The sequence below is a fragment of the Chenopodium album genome, chromosome 13, assembly GCF_948465745.1.
Source record: "Chenopodium album chromosome 13, dcCheAlbu1.1, whole genome shotgun sequence".
NCBI classification, from domain to species: domain Eukaryota; kingdom Viridiplantae; phylum Streptophyta; class Magnoliopsida; order Caryophyllales; family Amaranthaceae; genus Chenopodium; species Chenopodium album.
In genome coordinates this window covers 35,402,417-35,427,265 of record NC_137846.1, presented here as the reverse complement: position 1 = coordinate 35,427,265, position 24,849 = coordinate 35,402,417, and the positions used below count along the sequence as shown (strand labels likewise).

The window sequence follows — 24,849 nt, the reverse complement described above, 5'->3', positions numbered from 1 at the left end:
GGTTTATCTTCAAAATGACAATTGGCAAACTTAGAATGGCGTTGACAAAATTTTAACGGCTTTAAAGTCTATATTGTCCATACTCATTCTATAGCAACGGTTTTAACTATGGAAGATTCTAACCTAACTATATTATTTATCTTCTTTCTCGTTCTTTGCCTTTTTGTCCTTAATGTTCGTTTTAGGTTGTTGAGGAAGATGATATGGATTCAAAAGGGTTTTAGGTTTTTCATTAATTTTTTTATCCGAATAATTATAACATAAAATCAAAATGTGAAGGTCACCACTTTGAAATAGATGCAAAGACATCAAAAAACACTGCTACTGTCAAGCTTGAAGAAGTGGAGATGGAGTTGTGCTCGAGCATGCTTAGAATTCATTATTCTGATTGTGAAAGTTATGTTAGTTATCAGGTTATCAGTTTTACAGATCTTGACAATAACTATAGATGCCGTGTGACTTATTATTAACGATATTTCTTTTTCCCGTCAAAAAATGGATACTCCATAGTAAAATCTCTCTACAAATTACTCGAGATCCTACTAAAGCAATTATGAATCTTAAAAACCCACCATCAGAACAAAAAAAATAAATAAAAGGCAACGAGGTTAACTTTATAACAAACCAAAGATATACAAGTATACATTATGAACTACAAAGTATATGTAGGGGACTAGGGACTAAAATATTTTATTACTGTAATACATTTCAATATTGTAGTTAGGGGTGTCAATTCGAATGATCGAATCGGGTCTGATATGGTCGGGTCGGGTAAATTTTTAAAGTTAAGTCATACTAAATTAATATGTCTACGCGAGTCCAAATCTGAATCGGATATTTTTTAGATCGGTTTCGGATTGGATTGGGTTAGATCCAATGTGCTTTTGACACCTCTAATTGTAGTATACATAAGGCTGATAGACCAAGAGTTCACCGCACACATCAAATTGCTGCATAATCGATAAAAAAAATTGTTACATGCGCTGTAAATCATCCCACATTTTTTTTATTTTTTATGTTTTTCTATTGTTGTTGATGGCAGTATCCTATTCCTAGAGATATAAACAAGTACTGTTTGAGTGGTGCGTATGAAAGTTTGTTAAAGCCAAAACAAAGGAGTCTAGCTGTACAGCCTGTACTGTTGTTACTTCTGTTTAGTGTGAATGTGAGTGTGGAACTTAGCTGGCAAACCTCAAAGTGTCCCTAATTCCTTCTCTCTCAACAACACCAACAATGTCTTCACTCCTTCACTTCACTTCTTTCCTTCTTCATCAACTAATATTATTACCATTATAATTAATATTAATTTATTTTGCTGATAATTATTACCTCCTTTTCACACTGCTAAAATTCCGGCAACTCAAGAGTTTCTTTCCATTTTTGTTCATCTTATTAATTAGGGTTTAACACTGCTTCAGTATTATAAGGCTCAATGAAATGAAAATTGTGGTGGGTCTGTGCTTTGCTTGGAAGATTCTGAAACTACCTGCATTATACGGTGTCCTTTTCCCCCAATTTAATTAAAACAATTTAATTCTATTCTATTCTCACCAATCAAAATCTTCGCCATTGAAATCCTGCTTCGAAAATGGTTCGGCATTCCGGCTTCTCTTCAACCCAAGGTACATTCCTTTATATTCGTTTGGTTTTTTTTTTTTTTTTTTTTTTTTTTTTTTTTTTTTTTTTTTTTCTGGGTTCAATTTAATCTGAATAATGTTGGTTGAATGAAAATGCATTGTTTTGTACGGCTTTATGCATAGAGTAATAGATAGATTCCTGAACTATGTTTTCTTTTTGAAGAGTTATAAAGGTAAAGGGGAAAAAGTAAACTAATGAAGAAGAAAGAGTACTGGGTTTTTTGTTGTTCATTTTTTTTTTTTCTGCAACTTTAATAATTAGGAATTTTGCTTTTTTTTTTTTTTTCCTTTTCTTTTTACGAAATAGCCGTTTAATTGATTCCTAATTCCTGGAATCCTTTTTTTAATTTTTATTTTGTTATTATTGCTTTGCTTGACGAGTTCAACTTATTGATTGAGGATCTGAGGGGTTTCAATTTTTAATATTACAGGTGTTTGACATGGTTGGTACCTATCATTTGCAGATCTTGATAAGAAATCATTTGAACTTCTGACAAGTTGTTAGAGTCTCTTTGCATCAATGGGGCTTCTTTTTCGAAGTCTCGTGGTGCTTCTGATGTTATTGTCGTCGTCTTGGTTACCAATTATTGTAGCACAATCGCCTGCAAGCTCGGCTCGTGAATTGGATGCTGTTCTCCAGGATTATGCTTACAGGGCATTTGTTCATCCGAGGACTGGTATTGTATATGATGGGACAGTGCCTTCGAATTTTACAGGGATTAAGGTTGCAGGTATAAGGCTAAGGAGTGGTAGTTTGAGAAGCAGGGGTGTAAAATACAAAGAGTTTGATATTCCAATTGCTGTTGTAGTGCAGCCATATGTAGAGAGGCTTGTTCTTGTTTATCAGAACTTGGGAAATTGGTCTAATGAGTATTATCCATTGTCGGGGTACACTTATTTAGCTCCTATGCTTGGATTGCTTGCATATGATGCTGTGAACTTATCAGCGACGAATTTGCCTGAATTGGATATTAGGTCATCGTTGAGTCAGATAAAAATACAATTTTTGAATGTTAAATCTGTGCCAGATGGGTCTGTGGTGAAATGTCTGTGGTTTGATCTTCGTGGTAATGTCAATTTCAGCAGAGTGGTGGCGAAGAATACCTGTTCAACTTTTCGACAGGGGCATTTTGCTTTGGTTGTTGAGAGCACATCTCCTTCCCCAGCACCTTCAGCGCCTGCCCCATCTCCGGTTTCTCATAAGCATAAGAAAAAGAAAAATATGAAGAAAGTCTGGATAATTGTTGGATCGGTACTGGGCGGATTATTATTGTTGGTGCTGTTGGCAATGTTGTTAGCATGGTTGAAAAAATATCAGCAGAAGAAAAAAATGCAGCATATGGAGAAGGCTTCAGAGGGTGGTGAAGCCCTGAGGATGACGTCAGTGGGGAGTGCTAAAGCACCGGCAGCAATGGTTACTAGGACACAACCGACTCTTGAGACGGAATATGCACCCTAAACTCTTCGTTTTGCAAATTGTACAAGCTTTCTCTCCTGCCATTCACATTCTTCTGATTCCACACCTGTTTTTGGTTGGGTGTTTCCTCCTTGCCTTTGAATCCTATAATTGCTTGTTGGACAGGTCTTTCAGTTCTAGTGTGGGCAATATAGAAATTACCGGTGTAGATAGCATTTTGTTTAGATTGCTAGACTCATAGTCCCTTCATTCGTTGTGGTGTGCATTATGTGACTGATTTCGGTGTTTTGACCGACAAGGAATAAGATCTTTCGTATATTCATCTCAACATTTGATATTTACTTGTGCTGTTTTCCCTAATGATTTGTCTCATTGAATCAAATATCCAGATAGGTGATGATCTAAATTTTCAAATGTGTTGCTGCATGGAGCAGCAACTTTCATGATTATCATCAATTTTATTTATTTATTTATTATTATTTTTTTTCGAAGAACATGAATATCTTCATATTTTGTATTTCTTTTTTTGGAAAGAAATCCTCATTAGTCTTAGTAGAGGGAGTGGGGGGGGGGGGGGGGGGGGTGAGGGGTGAGTTAGAGGATCTTTGTGGACAATCATGAGATAATTGCTTGGTTCATGTAGCTAATCCCATCCTTTTCGGAATTCGGATTAAGGCTCTGCATTGTTTTATATCCTAAGAGATTTTATTCCATTACCATTTTTTCCGTTGCAAAACCCATGTCATTGAACATTTGATGTAAGGTAGATTCTAGAATTAGTTTCAAAGTGCACCCACACACTTGTCAATGTCAGAAGGCTGAGGACAAACTTTTGAGAGGTATGATTAGAGCAGGATGTTTTTTTTTTTTTTTTTTCATTTTAGTTATGTTATTTCTGCCTTAAATTTGGACCACCATCTTTATCTTCTGGAGTTGGCAGTTGAGTCAAATTCACTAGTTAAGACAATTTGCCTGTAGCATTTATATTTTGTAGGTGCAGAACATGTGTTACCATTGCTGGTCTCTTCTTCTGGGTAGATATTTAAGGTAGAGGGGTGCGGCTCAATCGAATAGTATAGAAACCTGTAATTTGGGTTGGTTTGTTCTCAGAAGCAATTTTGTCTTTTCATTTAGTGCGTTCATCGTTTAAGGTCGACTTTAATGTCGTCCTTGTATTGTCTAGAATTTGTTTTTTCTATCATTTTTACTACTTTGTAATTCTGCAGCCTAGTTTTGAATATCAGTTGACTGGATATTTTGAAGTCAATGTTTTTGGCCAGGGTTTTTGATGCTGAAGTTGCAGGTTGAGTTTCTTTCAAGTAAGTTCTACAAATGTCTAGTAAATTAGTAAATATCAAATTGTTTATATTTCAAAATGTAAGTAATTATAAACTTTGCGCTTTTAATTAGTCAGTAATAAAATGCTACTTATATTGTACTCATGATGACCATCTATTTGGTGATAGCTTGAATTTTGGCTTTCATACTTGATGCTTGTTTAGATATCTTGTACTTCTAACAAATGCTTAATGTTCATAACTTTACACTTTATAATTAGTTACTTTTAGATGTTACGGCTTAGTGTTCTAGAAGGTACACAAAACATCCTAATATTGCCTTGGATATATGTTTTTCCGTACACTCAGGTGTATAGAAGACATGATGTGGTAGGTTTTTGCCTTGGATATATGGAGTCTTGTTTTTTCATAAGACCATCGACATAGCCAGATGCATATGTTTTTATAGCTCATTAGCGATATCTCATGGCCGACCTTATCATTGGGATCAAGGTTTCGATTGTTGTAGCAATATCCGACTTAAATTTTTATGTGTTGAAGTCTGTTACTGTGGTGGATGCAATAGGTTAACTGCTTCTGCTGAGAATGGAATTTTAATGATTTTATCAGCTTATTATTCATCTCTCTGTTAATACAGTGTAATGACAATTTTTCAGCAATCAAATTCATTTCTTTTACTCTCAGATTTTGGGATTGGGATCATGTAATTCACATTTCCTTAAGATTCTTTTATCTTATTTGGTGTATTTTATTCTTAGGCAGTGATCACTATGTTGTCACGTGTTTGTGAAACCTCTTCCCCACTTTTGACCTTTCTGTCAAAATTTCTTTGATCGTAATGACCTGAGCAGTAGACAACTGGACATCTTTGGCATATTTACTACTTCCTCTGTCTTTAATTTTTTGTCCATTTTAACTTTTTACGGTCTTTAAAACGCGTTTTAAAACTTATACCGTATAATTTCAATTTTATACCAAAAACTTGATATTAATAAATTATACAATGCGATGTTATATTATCTTTTGTTGATAAATGGAAATTTATAGTCAATGTTTTTGAAATTTGACCCATTTATATGCAATAGGGAAAAAAAATGTGGACATGGAATATTAACAGGTCCTATTGCTTATTTTCATCTTAGATGTACTCCCTTCCGTTTTTAAATACTTGTTAGATTTCTCCTAGACACGTATGCTAATGCTAATATTTGATCAATAATATCTTTTTTTTTTGAGGTAATCAATAATATCTTTAATTATCAATAAGAATAATTCTTATAATTAAAAATTAATAATTTATTCATTGAGATAATTCTAACAAATATCCATAAGACCATATTTTTCTTATGTATAAATCACAAATATTAGTCAAATAAATAATGCAAAAAGTAGAATTGAAGCAAGTATTTTAAAATAGAGGGAGTATCCTTTTTATTTATTTTTAAAGGTAGGGAAAAAAGTAATATTATGTATAAGACTATTTCTTATGTATTTGTCAGCTTTTTAGTAATAGGATTTCATTGAGAGGAATTTAACAAGATTTCACGGATAGTATATTTTAGCTATTAACTTAACTCCATTTTTTTTTAATTTTTTTTAATAATTATAAAGTCATACTAAGAATAGTAATTAAATATTTTATGCAGAAGCAAACAAACAGCGATATACTCCCTGCCCACATGACCTCTTCTTTTTCTACCAACGGACCAACCCATTCCATTCACTCTTTGCTTAGTTGGAGTTATGCTTGGCGTGAACCCCACACTTCTCGTTTAGTGTGGTAGTGTGTATTTTTATTTAAATCCATGCTTTTTATTTAATTTTTTCTTTTTAAATTGTTAGTTAATGTTAGCAAAAACGGGTGACTTTGACAGCTACTCCGTATATAAATAGACCCAATATAATATTAAAATTTTGGAGGTGTGATATTCTATTGTTTCATGTAGTTGGCAATTAAGACAGTATTCTTGTACTACCTCGTTCCATAATACAATTCTTGTTTGTGTTTTTTCACGATATTTAAGAAATAGGAGGAGAAAATGGATAAAATACATTAATAAATGTGAAAAATACAATCATAGACAAAAGTCAGAGGACAAATTTTAAAAAAAATCTGATATACAATAAAATATTGTACATTCGGTATAAATTTATCCTAAAATGAGCAAAAGTTACCCCTGAAATGAATAAAAGTTACCCCAATATGCATAAAAGTAATCCAATACAAATAAAAATTATCTACGCTTTATTAGTTAAGAACCACATTTTAAATGACTAAAAATCAATTATTAGTGATTGAATGTAATTAAATTACCTTTATTAAACTTTTCTTGTTGTATTGTTATGGTCGATTTCCAAACACGTCCTGATGCACGACTCGTCGCACGACGAGAAGGGATGACGCAAGACTGCCTAACTAACTCAGCGAAAGATAAGGATTGACTAAGTCCAACGATGACGTCATAAGATCTTCTTCAATAACTCAGTTATCCCATTCAAATCAGAATCCCGTCCAAATAAAGCCTTCAGTGAAAAGATAAGCCTAAGACCTAGTCTTCCAACGGCAACCCTACATTCTTGGGAGATTGTTAGCTGCTTGCAACGGCACTTTAGCTAGGGTTAGTTATTTCATACTTAGTATTATAAATAGCATATCGCTTGTAACCAGTAGCATATTCATATCTACGCATTTTATTCTTCTCTTAGATTTCTCACACTCTTTGTACTCAAGTTAATTCATAGTGAATCGGTGGTCTTGCATCCACCCGCAGCTTTTCCCATATTTGGGTTTTCTGCGTCATCAAAACACCTTGTCCTTTATCGTTTTCTATCCAATCTATTTAATTTCCATAGTTAATATTCTAGCCATCGTACGTCCCACCCTTAGGTCGCCCGTAGGCGAAATTTGGCACAAACAGTTTGGCTCCCATCATGGGGCCGATGACTAGATTGTCTCTAAAAAACTTCAAAAAACAATTTTTTTCTCTCAACAGGTCATTCAGGTATCATGGGTTCATCCAAAGGAAACATGACGATTTATCAACTCATGGAAGAGATCCGCAAGACTCAAGAGGAGCTCGCACAGCAGAAAGCGGAGAACGCTCGACTCGTAGAAGAAAGCCAGAAGACCGCTGACACTCTCATGAAAGAGTTGGACTCCACCCGCAGCAACATGCCTCGCCGTTGCCGCAACACCAATGACATCCCTTCCATGATGGACCTGGAATCCGAGGGCAAATCAGATAGGATGATGGAGAAGACGATGTAGAGGGTACTGACCAGGAGGAAGATGATGGTGCAGATCCAACTGCCCAGAGGCTAAGCAAGATCGAGGGCCATGAACGCCAAGTTGCTCCGCCTGTTAAAGAGGCTGCCCGGTGCACCAGTCCCGACCGTGATTGAAGAATCAGATGGCTTCGCCACATCGCCCTTTATAGACGAAATTGCAATGGCTGATATCCGCTGGAGCATGTCAATCATTACAAGCAAAGGATGTGGCAATATTCCATCCCCTGCAACCTGCTCGAGCCAGTCCTCTGCAAATCTTTTGGGGCCACCCTTACGGGGCCTGCCCTTGAGTGGATGTGTGATATTAAACATAACTCTATTGCCAATTTTCAAACTTTGTGTAATAGGTTCTACAGCAAGTTTAACAACAGCTGCAAGGTTGAAAAGCAAACGAGCAACCTCTATCGCATCGTCCAGGCAAGCGGAGAATCTATCAAATCGTATTCCAGCAGATTAAACAAGGAAATGATCGACATCAATGGATATGACGTCCGAACAGCCATCGAAGCCTTCAAGAGAAGATTGTCAGACGAGTCGGAGCTTTATAAAGAGCTAACGAAGTATCCCTGCACGACCTTCGTGGAAGTAATGATCCGTGCGCTAGCTCAGATGCGACTCAAAGATGATCTTGCCATCAGGAAAGGCATCGTGCCCTCGTCTTCTCCCAGCAATGATAGAGTCGACAGACGACCTAGCAACAAGAAAACCTGGCGTCGTAGACCCTATAACAGACCAAGGCAGGTAAACAATGTCAATAACATTGTTAGCACTAACAATGCACAAAGCTTTGTTGACAGGTTTCAAAAGCAGGATGCCGACGCATACCCCGACATCGCTGAGTATGGATTCTCCGTCGACATCGGGGGCGTGGTGAATGCCCTGCATTCCTTAGGGAATGTCGCCCGTTGGCCCAGGAAGAGCGACAGACCAAAAGAAGGCAAGGACAAATCCAAGTGGTATGACTATCATAGCGACCATGGTCATCGTACTGAAGATTGCAATGCTTTGAGAAAGAAGATAGCTTCCTGTTGAAGAAGGGGCATCTAAAGGAGTTGATGGAAAAAGGCAAAGCAAACTCCAAACAGGCGTCGCCCCAACAAACTCAGCAATCCCAGCAATCTCAATAGCCTCCTAAAGGATCAACGGTCACTAAGGTAGTCAATGTCATCTCTGGTGGATCTGATATTTGTGGACTAACATATTCTGCAGCAAAGAAAATAGCAAGAACATGTATCCCCGAGGAAGCTGTTCCAAAAGACATGAGATCAAACCAAGATAAATCCCTAGAAGCGATGGTTCTCGCCTTCGACGATTGTGACTTGGGAGATTATCGCGAAGAGCATCATGACTCTCTGGTGATATCCTTAACAATTGGCAATTGCCTGCTTCGGAGAGTGCTCGTCGACGGAGGAAGTTCAGCCAACATCTATTTCAAAAGCACCTTAGAAGACATGGGAATCGTCACCAGAGACGTTATCAGAAAATCAACTGTTCTTGTAGGTTTCAGCAGAGAAGCTCTCAACACAAGTGGGGAGATCGTGCTGCCTAAATTTTCTCAAGGTGTTAACCTATCAACCCGCTTCAATGTCGTGGATTGCCCGTCGGCCTACAATGCCATCATTGTCGTCCCTAGATTCATAGAATGAAGGCCGTCCCCTCAACATATCATTAAGTAATCAAATTCCTGACCAAGTGGGGAGTGCAAGAAATCAAAGAAGAAAGGCAAGAAGACAGGAGATGCTACAACTCCACATTAAAACCATCCAAAAGGACGGTATAACAATTATAGTAAGGATCAGCGTCAGAAGAGCTCGATGAACAAGCAATAGATGAAGTGGCGCTAGATTAGTAAGCCAGAGCAAACCGTCCGCATTGGGGCATCGCTCGACCCAGGTATCAGGTCTGAACTCATTGAATTTCTTAAAGCTAATGCATATTTCTTTGCATGGTCATATGAAGATATGACAGGCATCAGCCCCGACGTAATCACTCACAAGCTGAATGTTGACCCTAATCATCGTCCAGTCAAGCAAAAGCGACGAAAATTCGCACCAAAGCAAAATCAAGTGATCAATGACGAAGTGTAAAAGCTAATCGAAACCGGAAAGATAAGATAAGTGAAGTACCCCGACTGGTTAGCAAACGTCGTGGTAGTTAGCAAGAAAAACGAGAAATGGAGAGTGTGCATAGACTTCACCGACTTGAACAAAGCATGCCCCAAAGATCCGTTCCCTCTGCCACACATCGACACCATGGTCGGCGCAACCGCCGGGCATGAACTGCTCATATTCATGGACGCATATTCAGGTTACAATAAAATACTAATGCATCCAATCGATCAAGAGAAGACAACCTTCATGACGGACAAGGGAATCTATTGCTACAAAGTTATGCCATTTGGATTAAAGAACGCAGGAGCAACATATCAAAGGCTCGTCAACAAAATGTTTAAAGAGCAGTCAGGAGATACAATGGAAGTATACATCGATGACATGTTGGTCAAACCCAAGAAAGCCGAAGATCACATCGGACATCTCAAACAGTCCTTCGATGTCCTAAGACAGTATGGTATGAAACTAATGAAGGAATTGTGTCTTCCATAAGTGCAATTACTAGATATATTAAGGATCGGTATTATGGAGATAATAAGTTCATTCTTTTGGGTCGTCATTATCTGTTGCTAGATATGATAAATGATCTTTGGGCTAGTCAAATAGTCCAAAGCCTAATGGAATGGATCCTATGAGGTCATACAACAAGGGTATTGGGTTAAACAAGTAAGAGGCCCATTAATGGGCCTTATGAGATCATGACAAACTATAAGGAGTGTTGGGCTAGGGTAGTTTGATTAGGATTAGGAGTTTGGGCTTGACATGGACTCTTATTTAGAGATATAATCTATAAATAAGATCCATGACTTGGATTGAAATAACAATTGACAAGTCAGTTAATTGTAACTCAAGCAACCAAGTCCCAAAACCCTAATCTCTCTCTCACTCTCACGGCCCTATCTCTCTTTCCTCTCGTCTGTATGGCCGGCCACCCTAGGTGGCGCGTGTGGTGGTTCGTGTATCTCTCTTCTCCGTAGAAGGTTAATTGAAAGGGTTCAATTACAACTAACTAGCATTAGTGGAGGTTTAATTTGTGTCCGTGGACCAAGTAGAGGAATCACGTTTGGGGTTCTTTGTCTCCCGTTTTTTCTTGCTTGATTGATAGTGGATTCACGCTTCAAAGGTATTATTAATTGTTCTTTATGTGTTATGCATTGATCTTGGTGTTTAGATGCTTATGAATATGATTCATGCAATTCCACTTATAGTATCTTAAGTCCAATAGTAGTATCAGAGCCTATGCATTTACATATATTGAATATTAATTCTTTGAATGTCCACAATTTTAATTCATTTAAGAGGGAGAATAATTTAATTATGGGTCAATTATTATTTTAAATATGATTTAACACATAGAATTATTAAAAGTTGTTTAATTTGCTCAAAATTAGCCTCAAAAGGTCCGAATTTTTTCCCAAATATGTTCAAAATTTTCGACCTTCCCAAACCCTAATTCGAAAAATTCGAAACTCTAAACCCTAAATTTTGATTTTGTGTTTTAGTTTTGATTTAATTCGATTCCTATGTGATTCATGATTTTAATCTATTTGATTTCATGTTAAATTATGAATTTTTCATGATCAAATTATTATATTTAAGAGCTAAATTGAATTGGGGATTAATTTCATGAAGAACCCTAATTTCAAGATTGAATATAATTTAAATTTTAAGTTAATTGGACCACTTTAAATTAATTTATTTATTTTTAACAGAAGAATTATTTTAATTTAAATTAAAATAAAAAAAGGTTTTTGGTACGGCAACCGCGGCTAGGTGGCGCAGCCACGGCGACTACCGCACCAGGTGGTCGAGGAGGGAGGGTAGGGCTGGGCAAGTGGCTCGGACAATAGGAGCATCAACAGTAATGCCGCGCAAGGGTTGCGTGCACTGCTGCTGCTGCCCTTGCGTCGCTGCTTTGTAGTGTACACCAGCCGGTGTACGGCCACCGTGGCTGGCTTCGGCTGGCCACACCATGATGGCTGGCGTAATTTTCAAAAAAAAAAATTTATTTTATTTTATTTTAGTAAAATCGGATTTTAAAATAAAAGATAAGTTTTGATTTTGAAAAGATAAAATGTGGTTAATTTTGTTAAGTTTGGATAATTATTGAGCAAAAAGATTCTATATGGATCATAATTGATTGAATAATGAGATTATCCCATAATTATTTTAGGATAATAATTGATTTAAAATATTGTGATTGGCTAGGCAATTAGGATAGAATATCCTAAATTAATTAGGATGATCATGGGAAATAAATATGATTTATCTTCCATAATTAAAATAAGATTTGATTCTATCTCATACCTAAAATAGAATATATGATATTTTATGATTGGTCATGAATAATATATGATATTATCTAATTGCGGTAATTTAATTAGGTATGAGATATAAGATGCCATGTTTCCTTAATTATGAACATTCGATGTTGTACTTTAGGAAAGCATGATGAGTGATTTATTATATGAAACTTTATAATATATAATGTTATTTATTGCTATATATAGACTAGTATGGCCCATAGATTTTAAATACGATCTGCGCATCGTTTCGTATTTTTGTAATCTAAATACGGTCTGCGTACCTTTAAGTATTTTTGTAATTTATTTTATTTTATTTAAGTAGTATATAGAATAGAATAGTATTATCGGTTGCAGTTGATCCAAGAAGCCAATGGAGTGATCGAAGGCCCAAAGGAGCTAGATGGATGAGATCCATAAAGGTTCAAGTGGGAGTTTTGCTTTATTAGTTTTATAGGATTAAGGGGCCATACTATGTCATTTTATTTATGCATTAGTAGATTATGCATGTTATATTTTATTTATGTTGATTGATGATGCGCTAGAGTTCACTAAATAATCACAACATAATAAATCTAGGTCCCGGTAATATTGAGGTTGCTTTTCCAATTAGATACTTAACAATCCTTCGATCGTGAGTGATGGGTCGGCCTCAGCAGAGTGTCACTTGTTATCATGGGTAATTTGGGGTAGATCACGTTCTACATATTTTATTGGTTATACTCAACAAGGTTACCTAAAGAGTTTAGAACCTTGAAGCAAAGGGTAATAATTAAACATGTGATGGTTAATTATTCAACCAAGAGTTACAAGTGTTGTAATCAGTAAAGAGTTTACTCACCTTGAAATTATAATGATTGATGGTAGGGCCTTAGTCCAGTCAACTATTACACAAATAAAGGGTCTTGGAATCATTTAATTCAATTGAGATCAATTCATATTGAATAAAATGTTTTAAAGTTACCAATTTAATACGCTTATGGTACTTTAATTTTATTAAACATAATTATTGAACTTTTCCTCGTATTTATTTTTGTTTGTAGATGAATAACTTTAACGAAAACACTAACTTGCCAACCAAACTGAAAACAAGGCTAAATCTCAGAAACTTCAGGGAATGGGAAGAAGAGTTAAGAAATGTTCTTAAGAGCCACAAGCTTCAGGATCGACTCTATATTCCCATTGATAGCAAATTCGCGGTAGGTTTCACTCCTGATAGGCACCCGAAAGATGTTTCGGATGCAGAGAAAATCAGGAATCTCATATTGGCATCTATTCCAACTTGTTGGAAAAGAAGGTTCAAGGACTATAAGGTGACCAAACTGCATAACTGTCTACGTGCCATCTGTCGAGGTGGCATTGGTGCATTAGGAAGTGGAGGCATCAACGATCAGAATGTTAGAGAGGTCGTTAATTCAATCCCTCAAATATACTACTCCTGGACTGACAGTGTAAGGTTTGAGACTTACAATATTCATTGTAAGATTTTGGCTATGAAACTCATTCCTGGTCAGTCAGTTAAGAACCATGTGAAGGAACTGATTGATTTACTCAATCGGATGGATATCTTAGGGATACTGTTTGATGATGAATTTGCACATGACACAATTCTGTTTTCACTCCATGATGGATTTTATCTCGTCAAGCTAATTCATGATGATGAAGGCTCGACAGTGACACTAGTCAATCTTTTGATCAACCACACAGAGGAGTACTTGAAGAAGGAGGGAAGCCAATGCTTCAATTGAGGTAGGTGGTCTTGCCACATACCAAGTTATCCCCACTACACACCAGTGAAAACGGAAGTTAAGGAGTTGCCTAATGTTTTTATTGTAGAAATTAACCTTACTTCCTCTTCCACATGGGTATTCGATACCGGTTTGTGGTGCTCACATTGTTAATCAAATGCATGGCTTAAGAGTGAGTAGAAGGCTAGCTAAAGGGGAGATGATGCTTCGAGTAGGAAATGAAGCAACTGTTGCTGCACTTGCTATTGGAAGCTATGAACTCAAGCTCCCATCTGGACTCGTTTTGGTGTTAATAACTGTTATTATGCTCCTGCAATTACTAAAAACATTATTTCAGTTCCTATTTTAGATACTAAAGGTTTTTCATTTGAAATTAAAGACAAATGTTGTTTTATTTTAAGGGAAATATATTCTAGTGATAAATTGGTTAATGGTTTATATGTATTAGATTATACGACCCATGTCTACAACATAGATCATAAAAAGCAAAGAACAAATGGTTCAAACCCAACTTACCTATGACATTGTAGGCTAGGTCATATTAACCAAATGCGCATCCAGAAATTACATAAGGATGGAATCCTTTCTTCATTTGTTATGAATCATTTGAAAACTGTGAGTCATGTTTGCTAGGTAAAATGACCAAGTCACCCTTTTCGGGAATAGGTGAAAGAGCTAGTGATCTTTTGGGACTCATACATACATATGTGTGTGGACCAAGGAGTTCAAAAGTTAGGGGTGGATTTAATTACTTCATTACTTTCACTGATGATTTAAGTATATTTGGTTACATTTACTTAATGAAGCAGAAGTCGGAAGCCTTTGAAAAGTTCAAGGAATTCCAGAATGAAGTACAAAATCAACTTGGGAAAATAATTAAATCACTACGATCTGATCGTGGTGGTGAATATTTAACCCAAGAATTTAATGAACATATGATTAATTATGGAATACTATCATAGTTAACCCCTCCAAGAACACCATAGTTAAATGGTGTATCAGAAAGGAGGAATAGAACCTTGCTAGACATGGTTCGATCCGTGATGAGCTTTACTGATCTTCACATATCGTTCTGGGGATATGCATTGGAAGCAGCTGCAAAAGTAGTAAACAGAAGCCCGTCCAAAGCAGTAGAAAAGACTCCATATGAGATGTGGAATGAAAGAGCTCCAAAGTTGTCTTTTCTTAAGATTTGGGGATGTGAAGCCTATGTAAAACATTTACAAGGCGATAAACTAGGCCCTAAATCAGACAAATGTTTCTTCGTGGGTTATCTCAAGGAAATAAGAGGGTATTACTTCTACAATCGCGAAGATAACAAAGTATTTGTTGCTCTCAATGATGTCTTTCTAGAAAAGGAATTTTTTCTCTAGAAAGCCAAGTGGGAGTAAAGTGGTTCTCGAAGAAATTCAAGACGAGCAACAAATGGATGTGGATAACACCACATTAGAGGCAAGGGCGCATGAGTCGGCTAATTCGACAAATCATGTGTCGGAGCAAGCTAATTCGACTAGCGAGACTCCTATCGTCCCACTTGAATCTAGTTCTTGTAAAATCTTCAAAGAGTTGGAGAGAATATTTCTGTTGTTGCTCCTACCCCACATAGGTTTGCCAGAATAAAAAATAAACAGTTTGTTGAGGTTTTGTTAACTGAGGATTCTGAAATCTTCCTATTGGAGAATGAAGAACCTGCAACCTACAAGCAAGCTTTGGCGAGCCCCAACTCAGATAAATGGCTTGAGGCCATGAAGTCCAAAATGGAATCGATGTCTAAAAATGCTGTGTGGACCCTGGTAGACTTGCCTAATGGGGTAAAACCTATTAGTTCAAGTGGGTCTATGAGATTAAAACAGATAAGGATGGAAATGCCTACATCCACAAAGCAAGACTTATTGTAAAAGGGTATAGACAGATTCATGGTATTGACTATGATGAAACCTTTTCCCCAGTAGCTATGCTTAAGTCCATTCGGATTCTTCTAGCGATTGCTGCAATTTTCAATTATGAAATTTGGCACATGGATGTCAAAACTGCCTTCTTGAATGGGTTCTTGACGGAGGAAGTGTATATGACACAACCTGAGGGTTTTAAAGATCTAGAAAATCCTAGAAAAGTGTGCAAGCTTCAGAAATACATTTATAGATTGAAGTAAGAATCAAGGAGTTAAAATCTTTGTTTTGATGAGGCAATCAAACAGTTTAATTTTCTCAAAAGCGAAGAGGAACCTTGTCTATACAAGAAGTCTAGTGGGAGCAGCGTGGTTTTCTTAGTCTTGTATGTAGATGACATACTAGTCATGGAAAATGACATACCAATGCTTGAGTCAGTCAAGGAATGGTTGAAGAGTTGTTTCTCCATGAAAGACTTGGGTGACGTCGAGTACATTTTGGGAATCAAGATCCATCGAGACAGGTCTCGAAGGATGATTGGACTAAGTCAAGAGACTTATATTGATAAGGTTCTTAACAGGTTTGAAATGAAAGACTCTAAGAGAGGATTTCTCCCCATATCCCATGGCTTTACGCTCAATAAATCTCAGTGCCCTCAAACACCAGATGAGATGAGACGTATGGCTAGTATACCTTATGCTTTTGCAGTGGGGTCTATTATGTATGCCATGATTTGTACAAGGCTAGATGTTTCATATGCTCTTAGCATGTGTAGCAGATTTCAAGCAAATCCAGGCGAAGCACACTAGACAGCTACCAAGAACATCCTTAAGTATTTGAGAAGGACTAAAGGAATGTTTCTAGTATATGGCGGCGAAGACGAGTTGGTTGTCAAGGGCTATACAAATGCGAGTTTCCAAATAGACAGAGATGACTTCAAATCCCAGTCAGGGTACATTTTCTATCTGAATGGAGGATCAGTGAGCCGGAAGAGTTCGAAGCAAAGCACTGTCACAGACTGTACAGCATAATCAGAGTATTTGGCTACCGTTGAAGCAGCTAAGGAGGCAGTTTGGATTAAGAACTTCCTCACAGGGTTGGACATTGTACCAAGTGCTCAGAATGGAATTGAGTTGTATTGTGACAACAATGGCACCATTACTCAGTCAAAGGAGCCAAGGTCACACTTCAAATCCAAACACGTAGAGAGGAAATATCACCTCATTCGAGAGATCGTTGGCAGAAGAGATGTCAAGATGTGCAAAGTTCATACGGATGAGAACATCGCTGATCCACTTACTAAACCCCTTCCATTGCCTAAGCATGCGACTCATACTAGTGCAATTGGATTGAGGCTGATGATGTAATTTAAGTTGTATTTGTTTTGAGAAAACTTATTACATAAGAAATACATTCATTTGCAGAATTATGTTTAATTAATCAGAAATTTATTATTTCTCTTATTTAATTATGGTTTTAATGTTAAATAAAATCTAATACCCCGTATTTTTAATGTATTTTATAAATTATTTATTTATAAAATATAATTTTTGGTCAAATTATTTTTATTATGAGATTTAAATAATACAAGCTTTAATTTTTGGGTTAATAAGTATTCAATCCGAACAAAGTCCATCTTCATAATAAACCCAATCATTCTATTTTTACATTTAGGCTACCTATTCTATTATTCAAGTCCACAATTTTTATAAAGCCTTAACCTACCCCTAAACAACCCTACACTATAAATACTCATTCAATCTCCAAAATGTTGCCACCCAAAAGGTCAAATGGTCAAGGTAAATAATTTTTCCTTTTCTTTTTCTCTTTTTCTTTTCTTTTTCTTTTTCCCTTTCTTTTCCTTTTCTTCTTTGTTTCACGCAGGAACAACCTGCTGTGCGTGGGCTCTCTGCCACCTCAGCACCTTCGCTGCCACCTCACCACCGCCACCAGCCACCGCTGCAAGCCCGGCGACCACCTTCCTTGGCCGTGAGCCACCCTTCTTCCTCCTCTTGTTTTTAATTTATTTTTTTAAGTAGTATATATTTTGGGATTTTGATTTTTATTATTAGAATATGATTAGTCTGTTTTATAATTATGTTTTAATGATTGAAGAGTATAAATTTCAGATTACAAAGAGGTTTAATTTTGGATTTTTGTAAAGTAATAAAAGTTAGGGTTTTAATTTATTCAAGACTTGAGTTTTAAGGTTCTTGTATAAATTAATTTGGGGATTTTATATACTCAATGTTTCTATGGATAATTTAAGTATAAATATGTATTTTGATGAAGTTTTAAAGGGTTTTTGATTAGTTTAAAGTGCTGGAATTTTATTTAAAGTAGTATAATTGTGATTTTAATGAAAGAGTTTAATTACCCATTAAAAGAGTGGTTAATTAGGAGTTTTTAAATAATTTATAAATTATTTAAAGTGAATAAAAATGAGCTTAAGTTGCTGAAAATTGTGTATACAAGGGTAAATAATATAGTATTATTGTCCCTTTATGTAGGAGACTTGGTTCGGGAATTGTTGTAATGTACTCGACTATTTTAAGAGCTTATTTGAGGTACGTACACGTACTTGAAAATTTATTTAGCGTGTAGAAACATGTTAGGAATTACTTGAGTGATTCCAAGTTAGTGTCATGCTAGGAATTGGTTGGAATGGTTGAATTGAAATAAGATTGGTGATTTGAATTGGAATGATTGAATTGAGAATGGTTTTGGGGAATTATTTGTGAATCATGTTTGGTGGAAATAAATTATTTATTGGATTGGTGATTGGAAATAGTAAATTTGGCATGTTGTACATGAACCATAATTTTATTATTGGCATGATAATGAGTGTGTTTAATTAAACTAAATGTTTAATTTGGTTTGGAATATTAAAAAGGAATTTTATTATGGTTCATATAATTTTTATTGATGCTATAAGCATGAGGAAGGAGCTATTTAAGTGTCTTTGTACACGAGGAATAAATTATATTTTTGGTGCCTTAATGCACTTAAGGTGTTTTCAACACCGAGGAATAGGATTTGCGGCGCATTATGCGTTTAATGTGTCTTTGACACAGTGGTAGATTTAAAAAGGGGTTCAAAATTAAATATTATGTGGTCACTAATTATTCAAGAATTAATTTGGTATGTTTGACTGTTTGAATAATTAAAATGATTGTTTTTGTTATGGTTTGAGAGTCATCACCAAGTCTAACAATATGTAAATCGACGTAAAGTGAAAGAGATTATGCACCAAAACTCTTGGAACATATATACCTTGAGTATGAACATATGGGGGGAGTTATGCGACTTTATATTTGATCATAACTTGTACTGGGAGTACAGGACGCTGTATTTTCCATTTTATTATGCGCAGGAATTCTGCCACTTACGAGTGATTCTTTTATACTGGCACGGTTAGCTCCCGTGTTAGTACCTCTTTATTGGGGTAGGTTAGGGGGAAACCCTTTCGATGCGTAATCGAGCTAAATAAATAAATTAGTTATTTATTGGAAGGTCATGTCGTATGTCGTGTGCTTGTAAATAGGTGCAACGCGGTAAGTTGTGTGATGATAGGGTGAAAGCATGTTAGTGTGTTTTATTTACTCTTATATACTCAGCATTGCTGATTGTGTGTTTTGTTGGCCTTGTATTTACTTTGACCCTACGACGACTCATTTCTAATGGCGAGTAGTGGTGACAAGTAGAGAGGAGCTTTTCAGGTGATGAAGCATATTCATGGTGGGCATGAGTGAAGAGCGAATCATGTTTAGTTTTCATAAAACTATGATATAATTTTATTACTTTATTGATTATAATATTATTATGCTAGTGAGACTAAAGCAAAGGCTTTCAAGTCTTATTTGGTTTTGATAAGGACCTACGACGGTTCCAAGTTGTAGCTTGTTTTCCTTTGACTTTACTTTCGTTTGGTTGACTTTTAAGTTGACTTATTTTGAATGGTTTTAAAGATAGTCTTCTGCTTTGTGTCTTTGATAATTGCCTTAGCCATTTTCACGGTGGCGGTAATATCTAAGATTTTTCTATTTGAGTTTTAAAAAAAGGCAAAATAGGTATTTTAAAGGAAATGAATATATCTAGGGTGTTACAAAATGGTATCTGGGAGCTTTGGTTGAGATTTTATTACCACTAAAGCCAAAAATGTGTTTTTAAGGTACCCATGTTTTAAAAGCTTGGCCAAGTGTTTATTTAAATGATTTCAAAAAAAATTTTAAGACTACTTATTTTATTTTAAATTCGTTTATTTTAGTGTTTGAATTTCAAAAAGAGAAGGACTGAATTTTTTTTTTATTTAAAATTGGTCTGAATTTTTTTTAAGAGGGCCGAATTTTTCCTTCATTTTTGAAGGAGTTCAAATTTTTTTAGTTCGGACTTGTATTTCAAAAGTTAAAGTTTGTTTGTTTGTTTTTTTTTTTTTTTTTTTTTTTTTTTTTTTTTTTTTAAGGTGTGCAGGAATGCGAAGGAATTAAGGTTTGTAATTATTTGTTAATTGCTTTTAAAAGCATGTGGTGAGATTGGGTAGAAGAAGAAAGGGCATATAAGCTAGAATTTAATTTATTTCCTATGTGCATATTTTTTTATGAGGTGTTCAAGCATGTTGTATGACTAAATGTTTATTGATAAAAGCATGCAATATGTGAATTATTATATGTGAGCTATCAAGATTGTATGATTGAACACCGAACTTAATTTTTTGCAAGAACTTTATTATATTGTTTTGGGAAGGGTTTTCTATTGGTAGTTAAGCCCGTTTTCTTGCAGGATCCCTAAATCTATACCTTGTGAGTTTTTATGATGAGAAGGAATGTTGAGGATTTTCAGAGTTCAATTGCTTATGTTAGGATTGTTCGCTTCAATGTTCTTATTTGACATGTATATTAGAAGGCATATTGGGATGCACATCATCACATGGGTGTGAGTATTGTGTTTTGGGGTAGTTTGTTGTTGTGACACCTTGTCTAGTTATTAAGAATGCGTACTTGGGTTTTGTGCACATGTGTATTGAGACACAAAGGTATGAGAATTAAGAGATTGATACTAATGATTAAAGAGCTTTTAATTGGGAGAATTTGTGATTCTATACCCATTTGCAGAATATGTGTTGTCTTTGAGCATAAGTTTGAGTTGGAATAAAATTTGAACAAGAGCCCAAGAAAGGTGAGCATAGGAGTTGACTAGAGATGGGTAATGATGAAAGTTATTATATAAGCTGAGAAATACTCAAATTGAAGTTTTATATGTAAACTTAGTGACTTATCATTTCTTATGATTAAAGTTATTTATTTTGGGATGGAGAATTGAGCATATATATTTTAAAATATGATCGAAGTCTTGAGAAGTCATGATTTTGTTGAAATATTAAAGACTTTTGTTATGTTGAACCTTAAGAACATTGTCACATGTTCAACCTTGAGAATATTGACACATAATTATTTAAGAGTTATGAGTATTTATTCTTTAACCTTGGTAAAGAGAATGGTTATTTTACTTTAAAAAGTCATAGTAATGCTACCATTTCGGAAGGTTCTTGAATTTATTCACCTACTCTTTTAAAGTTGTTCAACAACCTTATAATTTCTATTGTTTTTCCAAGTGCTACTCATTTCTTTCTTTCCTTTTTGAGTAACAGTTCATGGGGATATTATTATTTTTGATTGTTTGTTTACTTTTATGAACTATGGTTGTTTATCAATCATGATTTTAAGCATTTGAATTATTGGGAATGAGGACAAAAATATTATACCTCAAACCTTAATTTGAATTAAATAATAATTGTTTCTTAATTGTGTTTATGGGTTGGTGTTAGTTGATTAGAATAAGAAGAAGCTCAGTGTTTCAATCCAACCTATATAGCAACCGGTTTTATCATCAAGAAAATATGGTGAGAAGAAACAATTCCAATAATAGAAATGACCAACAAGGTAGTAAGGCAAGCTTGATAGATTGCCAAGGATGATATAACCACCAATAATCCTGTAGTGGAAAAAAGGTGTAACAAAATAGTGTTAAGAAGTGAAAACCACCTATATACCAAAGGGAAATCAATTCCAAAATTCTTTGAGGGTTGAGTTAAAAAGATATGCAAGTTGTTTAAAGGCAATTTGTGTCTTGAGAATTTGAGAGTGAATGAAAGTTTGTATGGCAAGTACTGGAGGAATTTGATTTTACCATGTCAATAGGAACGAATAAGTTGTGAATACACCCAATCTTATTTAAGAGACATTTGAGATAACAAACTTGAAATAAGTTCTATCTTTCATACAGATAGAAGGAAAAGGTAGTGAAGTTTAAGTGGAAATGAAAATATTGCTTGTTTTAGAGTAGTGCTCCAAGTTGTTAAGATCTCTAGGTATTTAAGGAAATGATGTTGCTTTAAACTTAAGGGAATGAGTTGAAGGACGACGAACTATGAGTTTAAATAGTGGTGATGGGACGGAGAATGGTAGGTCGTTGGGCTACCACCCCACCCTATCAAACAAAATTTGTAACTTAACTAACCCCTATTTAGCGTAGTGGCAAGTCAAGGTCGAACCCAAGGGAATGGATATCAAGTGCACGATGTCTAAATCAAGCTATTTCGGAATCAAGAAGGGGTTTGAGGTAGAACTAAGGCTAAACTAGGTAATGCAAACTTGTATAAAATCAATCTAAGACACTAGGGCAATGGATCCACATGCAATCATAATGGAAACGGTGATTTGGGAGGTCAAACCGACTAAGTCAAGCGATATGAAGGAAAATCATCATGTATCCAAAAGAGCATACTAAGGTGGTTCACCTAGAGGTCTAACTAGCGTCAACTACGCTAAACACTACCTAGGGAACGTCACAAAGCACCTCAATCGTGAAATTGCAAGTCTACTAATCAATGGTCCGTATCATAGCAAGCTTACAATGCAATCTAGTGTATTAATCAAAGATGGCCAAACCTCAATTAATCACACACATGCACATGAAATATCAACCAAATTTAATCATATCATCAACTCCATTAATTATCCCCAAATTACACTATTCCATCATTCATACATGCTTCACCATCTCCCTAGCTAGGAAACTACTCACTAGCCATAGGAATGGAGATCAAAACTACAACATTCATCAAATTCATTATCAACATGCTTGAATTCAAAGATTAAACCAACAATCAATCAAAATCAATCAAAATTCAATCAATAACCAAATCAATCATCAACAATATGAAAAACTAATGAAATCAACTAAAATCAAACTTGTATTGAAATCAAGAAGAAGATCCTTACAAAACTTTAATCCAAAGATCAAATACAATGAGGAATCCTTGAGCAATCACCAAAAATCATGAGTTTCTCTCTCTAGTTCTTGAGTTTCCCTCTTTAAAATTCTCCCAAAAACTAACTATCAAATTCAATCTAAACTAAAAACTTCCTCAAAAATAGGTAGAAATAACTATATATACAAAGGAGAGGTCGGTAATGACGCCCAAAAATAGACCCTCGTAAGTGCGGGCGCTCGAAGGAGTGTACCCAGGAATGTGCGCCCGCACACACCTGATGTGCGGCCGCACGCGACAGATGTGCGGCCGCACACTCCTCAAGTGCGCCCGCACATAGCTGCAGCTTCCTCCTTTCTTCTTTTGCCCTTGCTCACGAGGTGCACGCATCCTAGATGATGATGATGGAGGACAAGGTAGGCAGCAACTTCCTTGAATTTCTTGAAGAATTAAAGCCATGAATAAGGCATAAACAAAGCCTTGAAGCTCGCCCCTTGGATCCACCTTTGACTTGGAACTTCTTGCACCTTCTTTAGGCATAAAAGCAATGAAAACTCGTAGAGAGGAGGCTCGGGAAATCTTGGACAATCAATTACCACCTACAAGCAAAAGATAAAAAGCAAGTAAAAGAGAAAAATGACAAGTAAAGTAGAAAAAGACATGAAAAAGAGAAACTAACTACAAAAAGCATAAAATGAAGAAAACAAGAATAAAACTAAGGAAAACTAAAGAAAAGAGAGATAAAATGAAATAAAAATCATCCAAAAAGGAACCAAATGAGTGCCAAAAATGTCACTCATCAAATTCCCCCAAGCTAAACTTTTGCTCGTCCTCGAGTAAAACAAAGCAAGAAAAAGAGAGGATGAAAGTTTTATTAAAAACGAAAAAAGAAAGACTCAAGAAAAGAATATACACTAAAACTCATTGTCGTAGGAATCACGGTTGTTTTTAGCTACAACAAGCCCTTTAAACCCCAAAGTCGCCTATGAGGACGAGTGAGGTCTCGTAAGGGTATCCTAAGAGTTTGACCCTTAACTCTCCACCAAACATCAATGAGGCAAACCATAGAAGAAAAAGAAAGAAAAACAAACCTTTACGAAATGAATCATCATAAAGATTATAAAGCAAATGAATGACAATCTTTCTCAAGTAGTTAAGGTATGCACGTTTCAAGATATCCAAGGTTGATTGAAACATAGGGTATGCTAGGCATAGGAACTAGTTATCACAATTCACTTTCATCCCAAACAATCTTACCGCGTTCTTCCCACTAGTCTCAAATCTCCCTTTAGTGAGTGTCCCAATGATTCCTCGAAGGAACCGGAAAAGAAATATTTTTAGGCTACTCGACATCTTGACTATGCATCCCCTTTCCTTAGGCAATGACCCATGATGCCCTCCCCCGAATAGTGACTCAACTATCTAGGTCGAAAGGTCTTTCCCCAAGGTTGTAACGTAAGGCATAAAGGGTGAAGGTAGGCAAAAATTTTAAAATTTGGTGATTTTCCTAAAAAGTGAAGCAAAAGGGTGATCAATCCTTAACACTACAATCAAGAAATTACCAAACAAAAACAACACCCCCAAGCTTACTTGAAGCTATACTCACAAAAATATATACAAAAAGCGTACACGCTTCTCCCCCAAGCTTAAATGGAGCATTGTCCTCAATGCTTAGTAGGAGAAAAGAATACAACAAAATATTTTTTTGAATTTTTCACTTTTCTTCTTTTTTTTTTTTTGTATTGTAATTGCAAAGTCCTTGCCTTTTTTAACTTTGGACGGCTTTTACAACTTTTGCACTTATTTGTCCATGCCTTTTATAATAAAGGATGGCTTTTACTCATACTCATTTGCCATTATTCACAAAGAAATCATAACACAATCTCGC

The 24,849-nt window shown here is 35.7% G+C and overlaps 1 protein-coding gene across 2 annotated transcripts; it reads left to right on the top strand.

Moving 5' to 3' along the window:
- Positions 1–1,060: 1,060 nt before the first annotated feature.
- On the top strand, positions 1,061–3,382 carry LOC145576592 (uncharacterized). 2 transcript variants are annotated; one of them, XM_081634320.1, is made up of 2 exons: positions 1,061–1,622; positions 2,102–3,382. In XM_081634320.1, the coding sequence occupies exon 2, from the start codon at positions 2,158–2,160 to the stop codon at positions 3,094–3,096; it is 939 nt and encodes a 312-aa protein (XP_081490446.1). In that variant the 5' UTR covers positions 1,061–1,622; positions 2,102–2,157; the 3' UTR covers positions 3,097–3,382. The 2 variants fall into 2 exon arrangements, with proteins under 2 accessions (XP_081490446.1, XP_081490445.1); XM_081634319.1 differs by having other exon boundaries at positions 1,062–1,622; positions 2,069–3,382.
- The last annotated feature ends 21,467 nt before the right edge of the window (positions 3,383–24,849 follow it).